The sequence below is a fragment of the Castor canadensis genome, chromosome 8 (assembly GCF_047511655.1).
Source record: "Castor canadensis chromosome 8, mCasCan1.hap1v2, whole genome shotgun sequence".
In the NCBI taxonomy this organism is placed as follows: Eukaryota; Metazoa; Chordata; class Mammalia; order Rodentia; family Castoridae; genus Castor; species Castor canadensis.
The window spans coordinates 152,844,304-152,868,734 of NC_133393.1; the positions used below are offsets into that span (position 1 = coordinate 152,844,304).

Here is a 24,431-nt window from a genome sequence, read left to right on the forward strand (position 1 = left end):
GGCCATGCACGCAACCATCCACGGTGTGGTGGGGCTGTTTTTTTTTTCTTTCCTTGTCCCCTCCCTTCCTCCCTTTTCTTTTTTCCAAAGTATATTCATCAAACTGCTGAGTTGGAAAGATTTGTAATGAGTTTTTGAGCCATACGACTGTGTTTTTTTCCTCTCCCCCTCCCTCTCCCTCTTTCTGAATCTTCATCTGACATTAAATAAAGCAAATCCCAAACAGATTAACTGTCGCACGGTTCTGCTCTGTCTCCTCAGTCTGTTTGCAGGTCTGGCGGGGGGCCGGGCGGCAGCGGCGGCAGTGGTGGGAGATGCCCGGGTGGCCTGCGGAGGTCCATGTGGCGCTCTAGGTGGGATGCCGGCGTCCTGAAGGCCGAGGCCCTGGCCCTGCTCCCCTGTGGCCTGGGCATGGCATTCTCCCAGTCCCACGTGATGACCGCCCGGCGGCACCAGCACAGCCGGCTCATCATCGAGGTGGACGAGTACAGCTCCAACCCCACCCAGGCCTTTACCTTCTATAACATCAACCAGGGCCGCTTCCAGCCACCGCACGTGCAGATGTAAGTGGGGGCTGGGGACCACTGGATCAGGGTTGGACGGCCACTGGGTGGGCTCAGGAACTGAGGTACCCCCCGGCTTCTGGGTGATCCTGTGAACACCTACACAATTCTGTGAACTGAAACCATTCTGCAATGTAGGACCAGTGAGGCCGGAGTGAAGATGGACCTGCGGGAAATCACAGATTGGTGGCCTCGGGACCAGTGATGGTCCCTCGTGCTGTTTTGTTTGGCCTGGAGAATGTTCCACAAATCTTTTTAAATGATGTGGTTGTGCAGACAAATTCAGGCTTCTGGCCTTGCTTGATTAAACCTAGCAACCCCAGGGCCACATGTCTTTGGGGCAATGTTTGGGGACTGAGTTCCAGCTGCCCCACTGCCACACACAGTTCATGATCTCTGCTCCTGCCTCCACCCCATCTGATTTACTCAGATGGGGAGACTGAGTCCCAGAGAGGAGAAGGGACTTGCCATAAGCCCCATGACAGGTTAGAACCCCAGTCCTGGGCCATTTGTCTGCCCCTCCCGCTTCTTGTGTGCTTCTGCAGGGAAAGCAGAAATGTTCTGCTGAAAGCTCTAGAGGTTTCTGCCACCCCCTGGGCTGTGATGGAAAATGTCAGGGATGCCTGAGCATGGCGGCCTTGGGAGTGCACAGACTGTGGGGCCCCTGGGGCAGCACGAAGCCCGTGTCCTGGAGCCTGTGTCCTTCCCTGGGTTTTCTCTGCAGTCCAGGAAGGTGTGGATGGCCTGGGGTGGAGGTGTATACACTCCTGGCCTTACTCTGGGTGACTTCTTGGTTTCTTTATCCCCATTCCCCCTTCTGTTAGCCCTGCACTGTAGGCCTTACCCAATGAGGAGCCAGTGGCCCTGACCAGTGAGGTGACCCAGTCAGGCCTACACATCAGGCATGCACTGCAGCTGGCCTTGAACCCATGCTGTGCGACTTCAGTCCAGGGCTCTTTACGCTCAGCCTCTCAGCATCCTTTGACTGGGATGTTTGTGGAGGTGTGAACTCCACCCCAGAGGTCAGCTGTTTTTAGCTCAGTTTGCAGGTATGCTTAGTGCCTCAGTGTTGGCCCCATTGCAGGGTCTGGATCATGGTTAGGCCTTGCCGAGTGGGGACCAATGACTCCCTTGGGACAGCACAGGGAGGTCAGAACTGTGGCAGGGGATCATCCAGTGCTGTGGGCTCTGTGGAAGCTGTCCTGGCCACCTGCTGCATCAGATGGCCTGAGCCTTCTCTAGGGCTGTGGGTGCCATGTCTGTGCAGTGCATTCATGTGGGGTCCAGCAACGGTCCCTTGAGGAGAAGCTGACATGAAGGTCACTTAGAGAAAGAGCCCTGGGGGCTGCAAACCAGGCCTGCAGGGCGGCAGGGTGGGGTGCAGCACTCCTTTCTGTGTTTTCCCTCGGCCTTAAGGTTTTAAAGGGTGGTGCAGGAGATGATGCACTGGAAGGACCCAGAAGGTGCTGGGCTTGGCACTGGAACATCATCTTCCCAGCAGTGCCTGCTCCCACAATGCCCATTTCCATGGGGCTACAGGGTCCACGTTGTCAGAAGCGCCTACTGTGTTGTTGGGTAGATTTTTATCTGGGAATTTGCCTTCATCTTTTTTTTGGGGGAAGGGCAGATTGGTGGATTTGGGCAGGGTACAAGGCGCTGGGTTTAAAGAGCACCCCTCTCCACCCACTGCACTCCATTGTTTTCTCTTTTGTTGGTGAGGTTTGTCTTCTAGCCAGGCAGGTTGGAGGTGACTTTGCCTGAGGTCCCTGGAAACTGTGCTGACTTCTGCCTAGCAGGACCATGGGGGAGCCTCAGGCCCTCAGACAGGGCAGCTGAGACAGTGCATGTCTGCGTGCACACCCACTTTTGAGTGTCCCAGCCACAGAAAAGATACCATGTACAGCTGTCATTGGTCTTTCTGGGAGATACCCAGCAAGACCATAGTCTACAGCCAGGGAAACAGGAAGATGGGGGAGTAGGGCTAAAGAGGCTCCTGCCAATTTGGGGGCTGTAGGAAGGACCCTCTGGGGTTGATGACTTCTAGGTTGAGACCCAGAGGAGAAGGAAGAGTGAGTTGGGATGGATGTGAGAAGGACGGGGCCAGGCAGAAGGAGCACAGGGTTGAGTCCATAGATAGCTGTGAGGAGTGGGTGTCTAAGAGCTATAGAGATGCCCAGCTGGGCAGAGGGGCCCAGGTGGGAGATACTGCAGGCCCCTGCAGGCCAGGCCATGTCCTGAGGGAACACAGTGAGTGAATGACCGAATGAGAGAGGGGTGACTTCTCTCATTTATACAGTGAGCAATGGAAGGTCCTTCTTTCTTCATTCGCTCATGCAGGATTGTTGGGAGCAACCAGTTTACTTGCTTGTTAGGAACTCAGACCCTGGCCTTTCTGGGTGGAGTTCCTGCTTCTCGGTGCCTTAGTCTCCCCAACCATAAAGTGGTGCTTATCGTAATACTGGCGTATAACAGGTAAGTCTGCACAGAGTGAGGACAGGTGGATGGCAGATTTCAGCACTGACAGCACAGTGCCCATCGGGCCTGGGCTCTGTTTTGGCACAGGACAGCGATGAAGGACTAGCACCTCTCCACACAGAGCTTTCCCTCCAGGAGGATGCAGACAGGTAGCAAATGTGTCAGAAAAGCATGTTGGATGTAGTATGTGACATTGGCCGCATAAGTGCTATGGCGACTGAGCTTAGTGGCTTTCTTGTGGGCTAGCTGGGTTCCCCCCTGGTCCGGACCACTCCTCTCCTGGCCTGCTGTGTGTGCCACCTCCCAGCAGAGAGGGTCCCAGCTCCCATCAGCAACAGGGCTCAGAGGCCCTGAGTGATGTGGGCAAGGCCTGGAGCTTAGAGATGCAACTTTGCACAGAACAGGGTGAAGCCAGCGTGGGTACAGGGACTCGGGGTTGTGCTCTCCCACCTTCTTTATTCAGACTCCAGCCCTGAGCTCGGGGAGGTATGCAGGCTGCTGGAGGTGGCAAGTCAGCTGCTCCGCTCGGGGAGAGGTGAAGAGGATAGATGCCACTTCCCGATGTGTGACTTATCGCCGCCCTGGGCTTTGTCTCCGGGGTGAGGGAGCAAGGGGACCTTAGCTAATAAATCCACAGTTTATATTTAATAACAACAGTGACAGCGCAAACGTGGCCTCTCATTGAGCCACGTGACTTATGCAGTTGCCCCAGAGACCCTGCTGGTAATGAGGCCGCCTTTGCCTGAGTGATGAAGCCCTGCAAGGGGCCTCTGGGTTGTGAGCCCTGAGGCTGAACTCTGCCCCTTGGGGCTGAGAAAGCCTGTGTCCCCACCTCAGGAGAGCCCTCCAGGCACCGAGTCTTTGGTCCTGGGAGGGCAGGCAGCACCTGGTGGTTAGTGAGAAGATAAGAGTGCGAGCTTTAGACAGGGTACCCTGCAGGTCTACTGCCACGGTGCTCTGGGGGCTTGATGTCAGGCACAGTAGCTGTTTTCTCTTGTCCTTTTGAAGGACTCTCCGTGGACGCCTTTAAAGACTGTTGAAGCCCCTCGGGCTATGTTGGGTTCTGAAGAATGTAGGGATAGGGAAGGAGAGCCAGGCCAGTAGGAGTCCCTTTGTCCCTTGTCCTTGGCCCTCCCAGCTGTGCCAGGGTGGCACCTGATCACCCTGCAGGGAAGTGGAGCCTTTGGAAGGGGAGCCTGTGAAGCCGGGACACCCACTTAGCACCATGTGGTGACTCAGCCGGTCACTCACCGAGAGGCTTAGGAAGCCGTGGTTCAGCCCAGAGCCAGAAGGAAGGAGGGGCTCAAACTCAGGAACACCTGGCTCCCAAGCTGCATCCTGCATCTTCTCCTGCCGGGCAACAGGTGCAGTACCCACTCGGTGTCCCGAACACTCCACTCTTCCTCTGCCTCAGATCTTGGCACTTGCTGGTCCCTCTGCATTTCCCACTGTTTGTCTGACTGTCCTTCGGACCTCACTCTGGTGTCACTTCCCTGTTCACCTCCTGAGAACAGGTCACAGACTCCCTGGCCCTTCTCCAGCCCTAGTGCAGGGGCTGTATGCCTGGAGCCCAGCTCAGTGCGTGGGAAGCAAGAAGGGAAGGGAAAGGGAGCGAGGACAGGCAGAGAACCAGGCCAGGAAAGGTGGCAGGAGTCCAGGGTTTGGAAGTCCAGCAGCGTTGGACCTAAGTGGGGCAGCTGTTCCAGCTGGAGGGGCCAGCTAGCCACAGGCTGGGAGGAAGCACAGGCCCTGGGATGCAGGGGGTGTCTAGGGCCAGGGTCCCTTAGAATCACTGTCTTGTGGGAAGAGCATTAGGTAGGGAGTGCAGACAGTTGTGTAATACGGAGCCAGTCAGTTGCTGACCCTCCCTGGGCCTCAGTTTCCCATTTGTAAATTCTAAAACAACGTGGCTGATTCTGAGTCACATGGCTGGATGTGTTGTTGGAACCTCAGACCTTCAGAGTACCCCATTTCCTCAGGATTGGGGTAACAGGTTGCTTCTGCTTCTGATGCCCGTGTGGACCTTTGATACCAGGAACTGTGCTGCCAGGGAGCCGATGGCTTCCGGCGGGGAGAGAGCCAACAGCAGGGTCAGGACACATGGTGAGCATCAGCACCAGGGCTCCGAGCTGTGAAGATCAGTTAGGCTCTCACTGCATCCCAGAGAGCACTGTGGGGGTCTCTGAGCTGGGTGCCAGCCTGGGTCAGCAGGCTGGAGGGGTGTATTTTATCCTACACCGGTCCCACTGTCCTTATTCCCATAGGAGGATCCAGTGTTAAGCTGGGAGAGCTGGTGGCAGGTTTTGGGGCTCTGAGCCACTCCACCAAGCAGACACCTTGGGAAAGTCAAGTTAGGCTTCAAGAAAGAAAGAGCATTTATTTCTATACCATACGTCCGGTCTCTGGGAAATAACCACTTTGCTTTATTTTTCCTGTTACAAGGTGTTGAGGGTTGATGCCCAATTCCTGTTTTCAAGACCTGGGTTCTAATCTAATCTTTAGCTGGGATCTTGAGCACAGGACTTGTTTTTCTGGACTTCAGTTGTTTAGTCCATGGGCTGTTGTGACTCAGATATTAGCTGGGGTATTGTCACTCACAGAGTTAGGAATGCAACATCAATTGCCTTAAGGAGAAAAAGGAGTGGATTGGCTTATGTAATTAGCTAGGAAGTTTGGGTGTGGGACCAGCTTTAGGCACAACTGGATCCAGAAGTCCAGTGATGTCCTCTTTCTCTATATCTTGTTTGCTCTTTTCCTCATTTCCAAACACAGGTAGATTTTTGGGAGCTTCTGGCTGGTGACCTCTGTGGGTGTCCTCTCTGCAGGTGCATGTCTAACACCGAGCAGGCGTCTGGCATTTGGGAGGGTCCTTTATAAGCATGTGTCCATAAATTGATGGAAAGCCATGAATAGTCTAGCCTGGAGTGAGTTTTGGAACTGAAAACCAGCTTCAAATTTTAGCTCTGCCAGCTTCTGGCAGAGACTGTGGGTAAATCAGCCTTTTTTTGGAGCCCTGGTTTCCTCACCTGTACACTTTGCTGCTTAGCTGGTCTAAGAAGGTGAGGAGTGCAGACCCAGGTAAAGGGTTGGGCAAGCCACGTGCTTTTGGTGTGTGGGAATCAGTATTGTTGTCATTTCAAGGTGGAGTGTTTGTTACAATCCAAATAGCCAGAGAACTGAGAGGGAAATGAATCTTTACTTTTTTCTCTGGGGATTGCTAGGTTTGCGTCTTCTGTGCGCAGAAGCCTCAGGGCGTGGGGAAATAAGGCAGAGGTAATTAAAGAGCTTTGCCTCCAACGGCAGGCCTGGCCCGTGACTGCCTGGTGGTGGAAGATGAGCCTGCTCAGCCTCTCCAAGGGAAGGTGGCTGGGTGGGGGTGGCTCTCTGCTCCCTCTCTTTCCAGTTCATCTGTCTCTTTGACTTAGTCTTTGTCACATCTTTGTGACATGTTCAAAATGAAAGAGAGAGAGAGAGAGAGGATTTGACTGGCTCATTCGAGTTCATGATCTAGTGAGCAGTGTCAGGTTCACCCAGGTGAGCCACAGTCAGCTCCCTGCAGGACTGTCTTAGGGAGGAGGTGTTGGGGGTCTCAAAGGACAGAGGAGAGGTAAGCTTCCAGACCAGCTCAGGCCCCACCTTCTGCCGAGGCTTCTGTGAGGATCCAGGCCAGGTCAGGAACTTCTCTGACCACCAGCCCCTCTGCTGCCCTGTCAAAGCTGGGGACTGTGTGGTCCCTGCCTGGCCAAGTTTGTATCTGCCATCGATCTGTGGGCTCCTGACTCATCCCTGTGGCCTCCGCTGAGCTCGGGGCTGGCGCCCAGTTGGGTGCTCAGGATGTGCTGACTGAGTGACTGAGTAAATGAAGAATCGGAGAGGGAGGAGGAAGGGGCCCTGTGTCTTCCTGGATGGTCTCCCTGTTGGTCAGCTCTGGCCTGCTGGGATTCTGCCTTTTCTTGAAGCCTCCAGAGGGTCCACGGGTGCTCCCCCACACGCTGGGTGGGGGAGAGGCTGGCGTAGTGTGCCTCACCGGCGGGGATCCAGCGGCTGGTGCTCTCTGCGCATTAGCACGCTGAACCCGCGTCTCTCATAAGGTGTTAATTAAATTTCTTCGAAGTATATTGTCTGAAAAGAAAAGGATAATTAGAAAGATGTCTTTAAAAGTATTTATGTAACTGATATGGTACCGCTTTTGGTTTGCTGCATAATTAGATTTAAACACAACTCCTCGAGCGGCAGACTCATCTGGAGAGAGCTGCTTGTTGAAATGTCGTTGCGTTGTTTCTAAGTGTCTTGAGCCTGGCAAAGTCACTTAGCTGGGGAGGCAGCGTGTGGTTGGGAGAGCACTGGGTGGGACGTGGCAGGGTCCTCAGCCCTGGCCACATGGTTACATAGGGGATCTTGGGACTGCTTGCTTGGCCTGCTGGATCTTGGTGTCCTCGGTTCTAAAACGAGGTGTCACAAGGTCTCCCAGGGAAAAGAACCTACGTTTGTGTCATGCTTTTTCATTTCCAGAGTGTTCTAGCCTGGGGAGGTGGCTCCATTTTACAGATGTGCAAATCAGGCCACGTGTTTTGCTTAAGGTCACACTTAAGTGACAAGCGGCAGAGCTGGGGTCAGAAGACTGGCCGGCTTCCAAGGGTGTGTGTTGGTCTCTTGGCCAGCTGTCCCTGAGTGCTTGAGTCCTCCGTCCCATGCCCCTCTGTGTACACTGAGGGCGCTCTGCTCAGCTCAGGGTCAGTTCTCTTGACTGGGCCACGGAGTTTGGTCCACGCATCCTCAGTGTGGCCAGACACCCCCCAGGGGTGAAAGCTGGCTTTTGGAGGGTGAAAGAAGTCTAACCTTCTTGTATCCAAAGCATAGACAGACATACAGCACACAGACAGACAGCATCTCTGCTGTGATAAAATTGCATGAGAGGTGTGGAGAGGAACAAAAGGCTGCAAACACTGCTTTAGTCCTGAGTGGGTGAATTGTGATACTATGAACTGTGTGGGGGCACGGTGAGCAGGCACCCATCACTGTCTCCTTTACCCTCACTATGGCCCTCAGAGGTTCCCATAGTGGAGGGGACACAAATATGTTGCCTGGGTAGTGAGTGAGTCCACGTTCCATTGCATCTAATCTGAGTTGATGGGGTCATGAGCAGCAGTGTCAGCCTCATCCTGGAGACCCCACCACCCTGCAGGCTCATGGCTCTATGGCCTGGTGACCTGCAGCGTCTTCTCTCCCTGCAGGGTGGATCCGGTGCCTCATGATGCCCCCAAGCCACCCGGCTACACACGCTTTGTCTGCGTCTCTGACACCCATTCGAGGACGGACCCCATTCAGATGCCCTATGGAGACGTGCTCATCCACGCTGGGGACTTCACAGAGCTGGGGCTCCCGAGCGAGGTGAAGAAGTTCAATGAATGGCTGGGTAGGTCCACCTGCCCTGTGGGCTGTGCGTGACTGGGTATGTCCACCTGCCCCATGGGCTGCGTGTGCTGGAGGACACGGCTCGCTCCTGAGGCTGCTGCCTGCTCCATCCATCACCCCTCCCAGGCCCCGCCTCCCTGGGGAGCCTTGCCTGACCGCTCAGACCCGGTTGGGCCCCTTTTCCTCCTGTCTTGTCTTGTGTCCCTCGTAACCAGCACTTCTCAGCTGTGACTTCCCATTTGTTGGTGGTGTGTCCAGCCCTGAGGGCCCAGCACAGGTAGGTACTCCATAAATAATGGATGAGTGGGTAAATGAATGAGCAACTGTCTGGAAACAGTGAGGCCTGGGTAAGTATTCAGCTGGCTCATATTTATCAGCTCAGCCACCCAGGGAGGAGATACCTCAGCCTCTGTGGGACCAAATGCAGGCTCATCTGTGGGCCATCATTGGCAGAGACAGTGTAGTGTGGTCCTGTGGTGGGTGATGATGACCAGCACGTCCCCAGGATTTTGGCTTTGGCTTTGTGCTTTTTTCCAAAATAAGAGATAAACATGGTGTACCCCCAGGAGAAGTCTCTTGCTTTGGAATCCAGAGAATCTGCATAGTGAGGGCTCTCTGTCCCTACCCAGGGGGGGCAGATGGATGGCCCCTGGGTGGCCAGGCATTAAGGACTGCTGCCATAGAGATGATGTGGGAGCAGGGCCAACCCACCTCCATACGCAGCTCCCTGTGGCCACCAGACGGTCCCTTCTGCCTCCCCAGGGACATCCTGCTGTGCATTTGGCTGGGAGTCACGGAGCAGAGGGCCAGCAATGAGCCAGGGTAGCCGCTGTGAGCTCGAGGCCCAGCTTTGCCTGTGGAGACAAATATTTACAAGCAAGACTTCCCCTCCCCTTGGCAGGCTTGCCATTTTAAATGTTGATTTTTTAAATGAGAAATTCTAACCCAGGGCCCTATCTGGGTTGGAATGTGTGAAGGCTGGGGTGGGAGAGGGCTTCTGCCCACCCCACCAAGTCCAAGTGTGTGATCAGTGGCCACCCCAGGATGCTCACCTGACTACGTTGCTTCTGGCCTCGGGCTACCTTTTCTCAGGGGACCCTTTGCTTAGGGTGGCTCCTTATCCCACCTGCCGTGGGTATCAAAAGCTGTGAAACTGCACTTGGCTGGGTCATGCATGTGTTGCCAAGGCAGAAAGTCAGAGTGGGCATAGTCAAGCACGCACTGTGTACTGCAAGCTCTTCCCCACTCTGCCTTGTTGAGTTTGGCAACTGCTGTGTGGAAGTTACTGTCTGCAGTCCCACTTGATGGAGGAGAATGGAAGTTTGGGTTCCGTCCTGGCTGTGCTGTGCTCCCATCAGTGTGGAATGAATGAATGAGCCAAAGGATTCAGGGGCCCTGGCTGTGGGATCATGGTGCAGGACTGACCATGGCTTTCTCTGGACTGTAATGGAGGAGCTGGGAGTTTGTATAAGGAAGAAGATGTTTCAGGTGAGGCCCGGGCGCGGGGACCCCTGCTCGGAGGGCTGACATGTTGTGGCTGCAGCAAGTGGATTTGGAGATGAAGGACTCGGGAGGAGCCAGGGAGGCCAGCTCATGGGGATGGGCATCTTAGAAAGCTCTCGACCTGCTTTCTAGTAGTAAGAATGCTGTATGGGGAATTTGGAGACCTGCTTCATGATTCGTGTTGGAGTTGGGTTTCTCCCTGCCTGGCCATTATAGGTGGAGAGTGTGAAGTCACACAGGAAACAGCAGCCACATCACAGGGTCTTGTGGGTGGCCTTTGTGGGCTCTTGCACTGCACCACGGGACACTCACAAACCTGGGCCTTGGAGGGCATGGCTGAGAGGTCGACTGAGTGCTGTGCGTTTGTGTGCGGAGTGAGCACTTGCTGTGTGCTAGGCAATGCTGTAGGCTCGCCGAGTGCATCGTTGCCTCATTTCATCCTCCCGACTCGGGGTGAGGCTGCAGCTGTTGCCAGCTCTCTTTTATAGAGTGGGAAATTAAGGCCCAGAGAAGCAAAGAAACTAGCCCAAGGTCACACAGCTCCTAAGTGGCAGAGCTGAGATTCAAACCCAGATAGTAGGACTCTGGAGCCAAGCTCTATGTTCTCATTCTCTCTCTCGTTACTGGGGTTAGGTGTTCCACCGCTTGAGCTATACCCCAGACCTTTTTGCTTTAGTTATTTTTCAGTGTGGACCGAGATCCTCTTATCTCTGCCTCCCGTGTTCCTGGGATTACAGAGCATGCACTACCATACCCAGTTGTTTTTTGAGATGGGGTCTCGCTATCTTTTTTGCTGAGGCTGGCCTGGAAACACAATCCTCCTGTCTCTGCCTCTCAGGTAGTCTGTCATCTTTCTTGTTCTTGGGTTGGAACATCTTTGACCTGAAATAAGGCTGTGGACATCTCTGTCTGGGGCGGGGTACTGTGGATCTTCTTCCTGCCTTGGTGACCACAGCACTCACACGATCTCTCTGGGCCTCAGTGACTCATTTCAGATGGGAGTGGTCTGGCTCCCCCTTGCCCAGCTGACCTCCCAAGGTTGTTTCACGGCTTGTTGGGCTGGAGACAATAATGAAGTTTTGTAAACTGTGAAATGCAGTCCAAATGTCACTATTGCCCTGGTGTTCTGGCACTTACCAGATCAAGGCTCCCTGGGCAGAGTAGGGGTGGTGGGGTTCTCTAGGAAGGGGTCATTAGATCCAAGCTGTGGGGATCAGTCAGCATGCATGTTAATATGTGGGAGTTCCTGAGAATGTTGACCTGTGACCTTAGCTCTCAGCTGTCCCCAGAGAAGAACCTGGAAAGAAATGTTTACTTGTCCATTTGATACACCTCCTGAGAGCCCACCAGGGGCCAGGGACATCTCCAGTGCTGGGGACAGTGTGGAGTAGCCCACAGGGCCTGCTAAGCCTGGTGGTAGGTGGCAGTGGCCCAGGGATACACAGAGACGGTAAGAGCTGTTCCAGAGAGCGACAGGTATGCCAACGACCGACTAGGGACTGTGATGGTGAGCACTGTTTAGCTGGGTGATCATGGGTCACTCTGCGGACCCTGATCACAGAGTGATCATGGGTCACTCTGTGACCCTGGGCCAGACCCAGGCCTGAGGGTAAGCATGGGACAGCCTCATGCAGGGATGGGAGGACCATCTGGCCAGGGCATTGCAGGTGCAAAGGCCCTGAGGTGGGATGGAGAGCAGAAGGAATTCTGAGGCAGGAGAGTTGGTATGTCCCTTGTGGCTCGGCTGGGTGGTATCCACGTTTGCCCATTTGCGGGCTTTGTCTGGGTCACTGGAGGGGCTGGGTTGGGGGCGGAGCAGACCCTCTTTCTCCTTAGCCATCAATGCCCCAAATATATTCATGAAGCTGAAATGCCAGCTTGATTTGAGACTGTGTCAGCTAACAGGTAAAAAGGGCTCAGGACTTGTTTTGCAGCTGTAAAGAATAAAAAAGCTGGAGGTGTGGCTCAAGTGGTAGAGGGCCTGCCTAGCAAGCAAAAGGCCCTGAGTTCAAACCCCGGTGCTGCCAAAGAGTAAAAGGAAAACTTGCCGGAAGTGTAAGGAATGTGCTGGAAGTTCCTTTCTCCTCCAGTCAATGATGTGATGGTCAATATTCTGGGGTTTCCAGACTGCTTGGGTCAGTAGCTGTTCTTACCTGGTCTTCCTCCTGTTCTTTGCTGTGTGACCTTAGCTGAGTCTCACTACCTCTCTGGGTCTCACCTGTAAAACGGGGTGAGACAAAATAGGCCCCACAGTTTGTGAGGACTGGAGAATAATGTTCTGTACAGTGCCTAACAGTCTGCGAACAGGTTGAACCCTCAGGGAGCAGCATCTGCTATTTCAAAAACCTTGCTTCTCCCTGATCCTTGACCCGTGCAAACAGAACTATCCACCATCATAGAGGCGCACTGGCCGGCTACGCTCACCAGCATCACACAAGGCCTCTGATCTGGGCCTGGGCCCCTGCTCCTCCCTGAGCCAAGGATGTTCTTCCCCTCTGCCTGCAGGGTCCGACTCTCCCCTTCAGTGTGGCCTCCTGTGAAATTGTCTGCACCGATGGGCACAGCAGCCCCTCCTTCCTCTGTACCCAGAGTCCTGTCCAAGCAATGGTGGTGGTCCTTGTCTCATGGCATAGGGTAGTCTGCGGCAACATCTACTAAACCGTCAGCCTCTGGAAGGAAGGGTTAAGATCTCATTCCAGCCAGCCAGGGCTCAGTCCAAGAGGCCATGGCCAGAGGAAAGGGTGGCTGTGCAAATGGCATGGTGATGCAGATGCAGGTCAGTCTCCCTTTTCACTTTGGCCTCCAGGAAGCTCAGGCCCCTGTTTCCCACTCACAGAACCCATGCATTGATATTCTGGGCTCTGCCTCTGGCTTCCTGTGATCCTGGAAATAGTCTGTTTCTAGGTACAGTGGGGAGCTGGCCCAGGGTGACAGAGCCAATCCAGAGCTCAGAAGTCACTCAGGCCAGCCTCTGGGCTCCCTCCAAAGGGAGCAGGTGGAGAGACTTGAGGCCCTCACCACCTGGAAGTGACTGCCTCAATGCTGGCTGATGCCCATGGGCACCTCACCCACAGCATTGATGCCTGAGTGCTGCTGGGTGGGACAGGGTGAGTGGGGGCCTCGGGGCTGTGACGGGGCCCCTGCCAGCCACTGCTGTTGTCCTGAAGGACTTGGGGGAGCATCTGAGAAGACTCAGGCAGTGTGAGCTGAGCTGGGGCCAGAAAGTTACCTGGCTGCTCCAGGAGGCCTTAGTTCCAGGTAGACATGTGGGTTCCCCCGGAAGCCAGGGCTGCTGAGGGTAGAAGGAGAGGTTGAGTGTCCGGGGCACCTACTGCCCAAGAAGCTGGATGAGGGGCGGCACCCCGAGGCCCAGACACCTCCCACACCTTCCCCAAGGTAAGAGCTGCCGGCTGAGTGACAGCCGAGCTGCAAGGACTGTCAGCTCATAAACTGGGATTCACAAGATGCCGGGAAGCTCGCTGGCTGTGACTGGCAGGTGCCAGGTTGGCCTCCCTACCCCCCGCTGGGAACTCACAGCTACACAGCCCTCATCCTCATCCCAGCCCCCTCAGCCTCAACCCTTGCACATCCTGGGGTGAGGGGACGGCCAGAGGCTACAGGTGGCTGGGTGCCTCTGGCCTCTGCTTTTTGGCAAATGACCTATGACACTGTTCCTTTGCAGGGTTCTACCTCCTTGGTTTCCATGCCATCCCTCTGCAGGCCCTTCTCCATCACTGCCTTTTGGTCCTTACTCTCCTCCTGCCCACTGAGGGTCCTTTCCCAGAGCCTGTCCTTAATCCCCATCACCTTTGTCCCAGGTGACAACCCCTCAGATCCCCGAGCTCTTTCTTCCACACAGTCCAGCAGAGCACCTCCACTGTCTCTGCAGCCAGTGTACAGTCCAGGCCCCCTCCTTCTGGATGGGACTCAGATTTCAGGCTCCTTCTGTCCGCCCTGACCTCCCAACCCTCTGACCCAGCCCCACGGGCCACAACTCTCCAGGTGGTGGCTGGGACCCTCCCACCCAGAGCCCCCCCCCCCCCGCCTCTGAGGCTGATGCTGGCTGCCACCTATCATTATTCTGACCCAGATATGCTCTGTCCAGCCAGTCTTCTGTCTTCTACACTCACTTAACATCACTCCTGAGCCACCGAGGGATACCTTAGTGGGCCAGTCTCCTGGGCTCCCCTTTCTCATGTGGGATCCCGTGAGCCCTCGAGGGCTGTGTCAGCGCAGTCCAGCCTGGCCCCAAGGGCAGCTGGCCTTGGCGGCTTGAGTATAGCTGGGCAAGGCCTGGGACACGCAGGATGAGCTGGTTAATTAAAGTGGCAGTACCCTGAGCAGAATCAGGCAGGAGGACGACGGAGGGTCTTAATGGAGTGTTTAGAAGTAATAATTAACTTTTCTCAGCACCCTGGCATAAAACGATGTATAAGACAATATAAAAGGGGGTCCAAGGATCTAGTTAAATAGAGCTAGGTCTTTTGCAAGTAAACCCTTAATTAAAGTCTGGGAGGGAGGAAAGGAGAGGAAGGGAAGTGGAGAATTCACATCACGACGCTTTCTTTGCTTCTGGCCTCATTTGCCGCCGCGTGGAAGCCCCAGGGCCGCCCGTGGGGGGCCTGGCTGGAGTGGGCTGCATACGCTTTGCCTCTTGGCAGTTCAGCTCTGTCCAGGGCTCTGGTGGGCTGAGGGGTCAGTAAGGAGCAAGGTGGGCCTCTCCGTCCCCCTGCTGGCGTGGGAGACAGCTCATAGGCACAGAAATTATTGTTTGTGGGAAAAAAGTTTTCAGATGCAGCTGGAGGCTGACCAGCCCCTACTTGCTGAGCAGCCCTTTGGCTGCTCTCCCTCCCGCTGTCTTCTGGTTCGGGGGAGGCTAACCTTGGACTCGGACAGAGGGGCTCTAGAGTTGGTGGCTGTTCCCAGCAGTTGTGCCAGTCCCTGCTTCAGTGCTATTCTTTTTATTATTTTATTTCCTATCTCTATTTGTCCTGCCTCTCCACTCACCAGGACATGAGTGCCCCCCTCTCTTCAAAGTACTCCTGATCTGAGCCTGTGTCTGGCCTGGACACTGGAGCTGTGTCCTCTCTCCTGTCACGGCTGGAGTGGCCGCCCCTTCCACCTACTACAGTGGGGTGTCCTGCAGGGGCATCCAGGCAGCATGGCACATGCCCTGGAGACAGATGAGACTGTGACAGCTTGCACACACCCAGCTGGCCCTGTATCCCTGTGGGTGGGGCAGGGCGGTGGAGTGGGCTGGAGTTTTCCTGGGAGTGGCCACAGTGCCTGGAGTTTAGCAGCACAGGCCAGGTGGATAGGGAGAGCCTGACAGGCCTCACGATGGCCCATGTTAGGGCTTGGAGCACTTGAAGTCGGGGCTCTGGAGCCACTCTGACTCTGCCCTCAGCAGCCAGGCCATCTCCCTTCTCCCCACGAGACCCCTGTAGACCCTGTGTGGAGTTGGTGCACTTCTGGTGCTCATGCTTAGCTGTCCAGGGAAGCTGCCCTGGGGGGTCACATGTCTCACTACCTCAGAGCCCCCTGTGTGGGTTAGAAGAGTGTTGGCCTGTCTTGCCAGCTGTGGGATGGGACAGGGGCCTGCACTCAGCCCAGCCAACAGGTCTTGGGCGCCTATTGTGCTCACTGGGGTGGTGTTAGAGATTCAGTGATTGTGGCACAGAAGTGTCCTTGCCCTCGTGGGCCTGAGGATGAAGCCGTGACAGGTGCTAAACAATAAACCCAGTAAATAGACAGGATCCTTTTAGGTGATCAATCAGTGAATCGCATTGATGGACAGGGTGAGGTGCTAGTGACTGGGATGGGAGGTTTGTTGGCATAAAGTGACTGAGAACAGCTCCTCCAAGGGGTTCTGAGATAAGAAGACCCTGCTGTGAATTGCCCGGTACATAGCAGAGGCTGAGCCCAGTGGGCCCGGGAGGGAGAGAGGCCCAGGAGAACTGGCAGGGTTGCAGTGAGGGAGAACATGGACTTCATTACTAGCCTTATGGAGGCCACAGGGAGAGCCTCAGGCTAGAGAGAGACAGGTCTGACTCAGGGTCAGACCACTGGGTGGAGCCTGGGTGCAGCAGACAGGCGAGGTGGCTGGGCACCTGGAGGCTGGCACCAGCATTGGCCAGAGGCCAGGGCGGCTTGGAATGAACCTGGAAGAGCTGAGGGACAGGGAGAAGTGGGGTCGGCTGGGTCTGGAGGTGAAACAACAGCTTTGGCTGATGGGAGGCATGGGGTGGGAGCTCAGGGAAAGTTGATCTGGTACCCACAGGGCTGGCAGCCTGGCACAGGCCAGCCAACAAACATTCGTTAGGAGAAGGAGAAAAATGAGAAAGATGAACTTGGCTTGTGGTCACTTCAAGTAAAAAAATCCAGGCAATTTTTTTTTTTAAATTTGAGATAACAATGTTCCTCGTTGAATGTTGGTGGACTTACAGTGAATTCTGGTTCATTTGCTCCTCTGTTGGATCCAGTGGCCTGATTTAGACATTTTCAGAAATATGTCGTTATTCTTGCAAAGCTTAGTATTTAATTTTTTTCTTTAACGCTGGGATCTCATGTCATTTCTGGCACCTTCTGCTCAGAAGCTGGCTATGGTGGAGCGAGTTTGGTTCCAGGGAGTCTCCAGGGCCCATGTGCCTGGCGTATGGAGGGGCTGCCTAACAGAGCGAGCGAGCAAGCGAGCGAGATGGGTGCTCAGCTAAAAAAAAAAGGCGGGGGGATGGTGTAGCAGTATTTACTTAAAATTAATTTTCTGTGTTCTTCATAAACATTTTCCTCACAAAGCCAAACCGCGTTTTAGCGCTAAATGGTAGAAAATGAACTTCTAATAAAGGTGAAGAATCTGGGACTCTGAGTTGTCGTACAGCGATTTTGGCCGGCCTGGATTCCCGTTTTCATGCTGGTGCACAAAGCCCTTGAACGTGCGTGCGCTCAGCGCGCCATCTATCACAAGAACGCTGCAGGAGAAAGAGGCTCCCCGGTGTGTGTGCTCATGCCTGCGTGTGCCTGTATGTGTACATGCCTGTGTGCATGCCTTGTGCGTGTGTGCGTGTGTTCACGTGTATTTCAGGCATGTTCTGCTGTGGTGCAATTTACTCTTTTTTTCTGTCTTTTTTTAAAGATCATAATCCAAAATATGTCTGCCTTAAATTTTTAAAAATTAAATGTTCAAATAAGGTAGAGATGTGTTTCTTTCAAAGTCCTGGCTCTCTGGGAGTTCTTAGTTGGCTTTATTTTGTTATTCATTCGGGTTTTCCCACTTGCTTACTTGTATTTCACCTGTGCCAAAGGGTTCGAGATGGTTTATAAGAACAGTAAGCTGGAACATGGGTGAATATTGACGATGGGTTGGACAAACGAGCAGTTTGAAGGGAGGGTCTAGCGTATCAACACTTAGGACTACACGAGCTCTGTGAGAGGGAAACTGGAGCCTGAGCTTCCCGAGGGCCAAAGTGAAAAGGGAGATGTGCTGGCTGCTGACTTTGATCACTGGGCAGTGCTCCAGCTCCTCTGACTAGCCTGCCGCTGTGGTACGTTTGATGTTCATCTCATCTGACTGTGAGTAACCTTAAGGACGGGACCTGTGTCCTTTCTATGTGGGAGAATTGTGGTAAAAGTTTTTATATTTGAGTCATAACAACAAATATTAGCGTTTCCTGGTGTATAAGACACATCCATATCTGCCATCCATTCTGCACTTTCTGTCCTCCACACCTCACCTTCTTGTGGACTAATCGAAGTTTCTTTTTTCCCTTCTACTGATTTGGAAGTTCTGCATTCTTTTTTGACCCATTTAGTAGTTACTCATAAATTTTTAATATGCATATCCAGCTTGACATGGTCTAAAATCATTTCACACCAGCATTCTTCCATGTTGGACCCTAGAAGGCACCTATTCTGTCCCCTCCTGCACTGTTTTCTGTGTGTCTTTGCTGCTTGACTGGCGTTTTCATTTTGTGCCTGTTTTCCACCTGCCCCGACTTTCTCATCACCATCATTTGTCCTGCTGCCTGCTGCGGAGGCATGTGGCTGGTGGCTGGAGTGGCACAGAATGTCTGAGGGAAGAACTGGGAGAAGCAGAGGCCTGATGGGGGTGGGACAACTAGGGGAGGTCAGGGGCTTCATGGAGGAGGTGACACTTGAGGTGGATTTGGGCATTTGGCAGTGTTGGGACAGGTGTTCCATCTCTGGGTACAGGCTGCCTGCCATTGTCTTACAATCCCTCCCTCATCAAGAAAACCTTCCTGGGCCTCCCACCTCATTCTACTCCCTGTGGTACATGCTCGGGAGGCAGTGGGCAGCCAAGCCACCAAGACTCCCACTCGACAGACATGAAAATAAGAAAATGCCATGATGCCATGACACAGAACAGCCTGGGACCAGGTGGGACCATTCAGGTTTAATTCACAGCTCACCTGCCTCCCAGGTGTGAAACGGAGGGCAGTGACTTTCCTGTGCAGTGGAGGAGGCCACCACCTTCCTCCCAGGCTGTGACTGTGTAGACGAGGCACAGTGTGTTCCAAACCTGCCGACTGAGGCTATTTTGGGCTTTCAAGTTCTTCACGGTGAGCTCTCGTTCAGGGCTGTGGATCCAGGAGAATTAGTTGGTTGGGTGTTCAAGAGCTGGAGGAAACGACATTTTTTTTGCTTGTTTGCTGCAGCTGCTGCTTTCTTTCTTTCTTTTTTTTTTTCTTTTTCACAAACATGGAGAGATGTGTTTGGATATGAAATAAGCCTGTGGGTTTTTTAAAATGTCACTTTTCATGCTGGATTTTATTCCAGAACAGGAATAATCAAAGCCAGAAAATCCTGGCCAGCATGGAACTAAAATCTTCTGTCCCCATGTGCATGGGAAGTTCTGAAATATCTGGAAGCTTCCTCACTTCCTGCCTCTCCCACCTTCCCCCGTGGCCTCTGGCTCTGGGACTCAGCGTCAGCTTTGTCAGAAGCTTGGTGACAGGTTTGGTTTGGAGAATGGGGTTGCCACGTGGAGAGAGGAGCAGGTGTACCATCATTGTCCTCAGCACAGAGCCACCCCTTCTTATGGAGGAGGGTCTCTCCTTCTGCTCTCTCATTTAATCCTCACACCAGCCCTTCTCTGATTTCAGTGCATGAGGATCCCCTGGGGAGGAAGATATTGTTAAAATGCAAATCCTGAGCTGAGTGTGGTGGGGCATGTCTGTAATCCCAGCTACCCAGGAGACTGAGGCTGGAGGATTTTGAGTTCAAGGCCAGCCTGGGCTGCATAACGAGACCCTTGACTGCTAAAAAGAAAAAACAAAACCAACACAGCTTCTTGGGCAGGTTTCCAACTGGCCTGAGATTCTGACTATCTAACAAGCTCCCCTAAGACGCCTTCCTTGTTCTCCCACGGACTTTAGGAAACTATTCTTTAAGCAGCAATGCTTTAGACCAGAACTTCCCAGAACTTTCTGAGGTAGTGGGAACACCAAATCTACACTGTCCAATGTGGCAGCCATCAGCCTCATTGGGGGGTGAGCAATTGAAAGGTCAGTGTGATTGAGAAACTGACTTTTGCTCTTTTAGTTCACTGTAATTAATTTGAAATTAAGTCGCCACAGGAGTTCATGGCTACTGTAGGACAACACAGACAACTCCTGTAGAGTTTTCGCTTTTACCATCTACTTTACAGATGAGGAAACCGAGCTGATGGGGAGGAGCTTGCCCAAGTTCATAAAGCAAAGAAAAGCAGAGGCAGGATCCCAAGGTGCCTGGTTGGCCTGGACCTCAGTCCTCCGATTTATATTTCCCGAGTAGCTGGGGTGATAGAACTGTGCTGCTATGCTCTGTTTCTTATTGGTTAAGATGGGGTCTTGTGAACTTTTTGCCCAGGCTGGCTTCAACAAACTGCCATCCTCCCCAGCTCTGCCTCTCAAGTTAGCCAGGATTACAGACATGAGCCATGGTGCCTGGCCTAAAGTTGTCAGTATTTCTTTTTTTTTTTTAATACACAAGGCAACCTTTCTTATGTGGGAACTACGCCTTGTGTATCCAGAAAATTTCTGTTTTCCAAGATGGTTTTGGTAAGGAATAATGTTTTGTAGCATTAAAGCCAACTATGCCAAGTCACATTTAAGTCACATTTAAGTGATAGGAGAATTACCAACATCCTGCATTTCTTATTTGAGAAGCCTCACATCCAAGTCACACAGGGCTTAATCATGACTTCCTCTGGACAGCACTTGAGTTTCCAGGCGTTTTTGTGTTTATTCACTTCTGTTTTACAGGCAACAGCCTGAGTCCTGAGTCACATTGCTCCCACTTTCTAGATGAGGAAATCGAGGGCCAATACGGGGGTGTGGTTTCCTGGAGGTCACCGAGGTCTCCAGGGCAGGGATCTTGATATTCATCCAAGGCCTTGTCTTCAGCACCACGGACAGCGCCCGTCCCCAGTAGGGGCTCCCTTGCTTAAATGAAGGAATGTGACCGAAGACCCCCTTATTCTACAGCTAGAGGGCCTGGGGTCAGAGTCCCCACATCACAGAACTTGTCTGGGTTTCAGAAAGAGCCAAATGTGGCCATGCCATGGCCTGGGCTACTTTCATTCTGAAATGAGGGAGGGGGCAGTGGGAAGGAATGTGCAGACCCCCTCCCCAGTCCAGCCTGGCCACAGGCAGTGCTGCACAGACCTGTGCCTTGGTGTCTTCACCTGCAAAATGGGTTGATACACCAGCTCCCAGGGCTGTTGTGAGGCTTGAAGGAGGGCTGTCAGACCCCTGTGTAAGTGCACACGTCCCAAGAGCCCCCTTGGGTTTGAATCTTGGTTCCATTTTTCTTGGCATGTGGCCTTGGACCTGTTCTGTCCCCTCTCTGTTTTCTCCTCAGTGCAAGGGAGCTGGTCTGGGGGTTCAGGAGGCAGGGTGGTCTGAGCTCAGCAGGGGCTTCCCGTGGGACAGACACATCACAGATGCAGCAGTGCCTGTGTGATGACTGTATGTACACATTGAAAGCACCTGGCACGGTCCGTGCTCGGTTGATGGTGGCTTTAATTGCTATCATTAATACCATCTGAGGATGTCTCCCTTTTTCTCAATCAGACATTTAAAAGTTAGGATCTAGTTCTTTAAAATTTGTTTTCAAAGAACAGCAGATATTTTAAGTGTATAGGTTTGTTTCCTTGATTTCTCTTAAGAAGAATTTCACACCTTTTGGAGTGAGTGCGATGCAAATGAGGCTCAGAGAGTGTGCAGGCCGTTCTGAGCTAATTCTGGGCTGGGTTGACAGCCAGGACATTGAAGGGTTGGCATCGGGCTGACAAAGCCAGGCTTTCTTTGGTAACATCCCAACCTCTCAAAATAGTCACTTTCCAAACTAATATTTGTCACAGTGGTGTTCGAAAGAAGTTTTTTAAAAAATTCATTTATCAAACTGTGCATCCTCCCCCACTCTCTTAAAACTCTCTAGAGGTTTTTCCCTGCTGGATCTTGTAAGTTTAGGCCCTTGTCCTGATCAGTGGTGTCCCCCTACGTCCCTTCCAGACCTGGCTCTACTCCTCTTTGTTTGCCCCTGGCTTCTAGACTTTTGTAAACATGTTGGATTATCTCCCACCTCGTGGCCTATCTGGGCGTCCCCTCCTCTGCAGGTGAGCTGCTGTCCATCCCCCACACCTATTTCTAACTCCCCCCACGGCCTCCACAGACCCCTCCCTTACTGCTGACCAGGGGAAGGAAGGAGCACGCAGCTGCAGCTTGCTCTTCTATAGGACCCCACTGTGGGGGTCCCTTCCATGCTGGCCCCGGGAGGGCGGCCGCCATGGGACCTGCTTCTAGCTGTCCTTCCAGGGCACTGCTTCTGAAGGCCATGGCAACACTGCAGAACGAAGGAAGGTGGAAGTAGTGTTGGTTACGTGATTTTATTTTAGAAAGTTTATTCAGCCTTAAGAGGCCTGGCTTCACTAAGAATGAAGTGAAAAATAGAAACCTTTGGTTTTAATTGTTTCCAATTTGTTACTGCAAAGAACCTTGGCTTTGGGTGCAACCTTCCCCCTTTAAATGGGTTGTCCTTAGCCAGAAGGCAGCTGAGAGACCTTCTGGAAAAAGGTTTGTTCAGTAACACGAGGGCCAAGGAGCCAGCTTGGCTGCCTTCCCTTTCGCCTTGGTAAAGTCCTGTGGGGTTTTCTGGTGAGGTTTTGGTGGTGGTGGCATGGGGGTGGCAAGGCCCCACATAGCCTCTTAGTGCCTTTCCACTCTAAACCTCATCAACCTTTATAATTTTAGAATTTTCTTGTTTCTAATATTTGAATGGCAGGCCTCCAGGATTCCAAGATTCTCAAAACTGTGTGTTTCTAGGGCTCAAAGAGCTCCAGGCATCCATGATCTTCCCGCTCATAATTCCAGTCTGGGATGCACGCTCAGATTCTGTTTTTATTTAAATTGCGGTAAAATAGGCATATCTTAACCTTTATCATTCGCACCTTTTTAAAGTGCACACTTACTTCCCGTGGCTTTAAGTACCCTGACACTAGTGTGCGACCATCACCACCATCATCTCCAGGACTTTCGTCATCTTCCCAACTAAAACTCTGTACTTGTTAAACACTGCCTCCCCGCCTCCCCGCCTCCCACCAGTGCCTGGCAGCCTCTGGTCCACCTGCAGTCTCTGTGAGTTTGACTTTTCTACGTATCCCTGTAAGAGCAATCGAAAGCATTTGCCCTTTTGTGAGTGGCTTACTTCACTTAGTAAGATCTTCTCAAGGTTCATCCACGTGGTTCCATGTGCCAGAATATTCTTTTTAAGGCTGAATAGTATTCCACTGTGTGTGTGGACCACATTTGGTTTATCCATGGACACTAGCTGGTTTCCACTTTTTGGCTGTTTGAGTCACTGCTCTCAGTTCTTCTAAGATTCTTGAGTGTGACTTTCAACTAAGGTGACTCTACAGATGGATACGATCTGTCACTGAAGTTGAACACATAAATACTTAGAGCCAGACAATAATCAAGCCTACTCAACAACACTTTAAATTCATATTACATGTAGTAAAATAATTTATGAAAGATTTTATTTTATTTTGTAGTACCGGGGTTTGAGCTACGCCCCTAGCCTGTTTTCCTCTTAGTTTGTTTTTGAGATGGGGTCTTGCTAAATTTCATTTGGGGTGGCCTTGAGCCATGTTCCTCCTGTCTCTGCCTCCTGAGTAGCTGAGATTATAGGTATGAGCCATCAGGCTTGGCCATATAAAATATTTAAAATGAGAACTATTTTTTCTATTCTCAGTGTTTCTTTCTTTTTTTCTTTCTATATAGTGCAGGCTGGCCTGGAACTTGTGATCATCCTGTCTCAGCCTCCCAAGTGCTGAGATTACAGGTGTGTACCACCACGTCTGGGTGCTTTCACATTTGATGGAACGCTTGTCTTCAGATTCTTCAGTGTACCTTCTGCACTGTTACTGTAGTAGTTTGCTCAGGCCGTGTAACAGTGTGCCCCAGGCTGGGCCTCTTCATTTCTTTCTCCACAGTTGGGTTCTTCCGAGGCCTGTCTCCGTGGCTTGCAGCCTCTGTGTCCTTACGTGGTCGCCCTCCATCTGTGTCTGAGTCTTAATCTCCTCTTTTTAGGGAGTCATGTGGACCACCTGTGGTGGCCTCCTTTGCATCTTACCTCTTCAAGGATACTTTATCCCAATACAGCCACATTCTGAGGTCCTGGGAGTTAGGGCTTGGGCATGTGAGTGGGAGGAGGGCCACATTCAGTATGTGACAGGTGTCGGTGCCATCTCTAGAGCCTTTCCTTTACCCAGAATGCTTTCCCAAGCACGTAATGGTGCATGCCTGGGTTGCTGGAGAGCAGAAGCTGTGGAGCTCACTCTCCCTCCACGGCATGCCTGCTTAGTGCATGGTGCTGATGACGAATTCTTTTCTCTCTCCAACTGCTTTTAAGTCTCTGTCATTTTTGCTTTCCAGCCCTGTGACTGTGGTGTTAATTTCCTGAGGCTTCTGTAACAGATTGCCACAAACTGGTTAGTTTGAGACAACAGGAACGACCCTGTCACAGTCTGGAAAGATAGGTATCGCAGGGCTGTGCTCCTTCCGGAGGCTCTGGTGGGAGGAGGGAGGGAGTCCCTCATGTCTCGTATGGCCTCTGCTGCTGTGACCACCTTGGGCTTCCTTGCTTGTGGCCACAGATCACATTGTCTATGGATGGAGATGGCTTTTCTTCTTCCTTTCCATTCTAGGTGCTTTTATTTCTTTTTCTTGTTTAATTGCTCCAGCTAGAACCTCAAGTGCAATGTCCAATGGAAATAGTAAGAGTGGATATCCTTGTCTTGTTCCTGATCTTAGGAGAACTTTCAGTCTCATACCTAAATCCCACCTAGGCTTCCTGTAAATGCTGTTTATCAGGTGGAGAAGGTCCTTCTATTCCTAGTTTGTTGAGTTTTGGTTTTTTTTTTTAATCTTGAGAGGCTGTTGGATTTTGTCCAATGCCCTTCTATGTCCACTGGGATGG

At 52.5% G+C, this 24,431-nt stretch overlaps 1 protein-coding gene across 4 annotated transcripts in view; it reads left to right on the forward strand.

Annotated features, from left to right (window-relative positions):
- Positions 1-24,431, forward strand: part of Mpped1 (metallophosphoesterase domain containing 1) — a 77,730-nt gene that overhangs the window by 11,014 nt on the left and 42,285 nt on the right. For 3 of the 4 annotated variants that reach the window (XM_020174180.2, XM_074084637.1, XM_074084636.1), the window contains 2 exons: positions 262-563; positions 8,273-8,454. In XM_020174180.2, the coding sequence (XP_020029769.1) occupies positions 340-563; positions 8,273-8,454 (406 nt within the window). In that variant the 5' untranslated portion in view covers positions 262-339. The remainder of the gene's footprint in view (positions 1-261; positions 564-8,272; positions 8,455-24,431) is intronic. The other variant, XM_074084638.1, reaches the window with a different exon arrangement.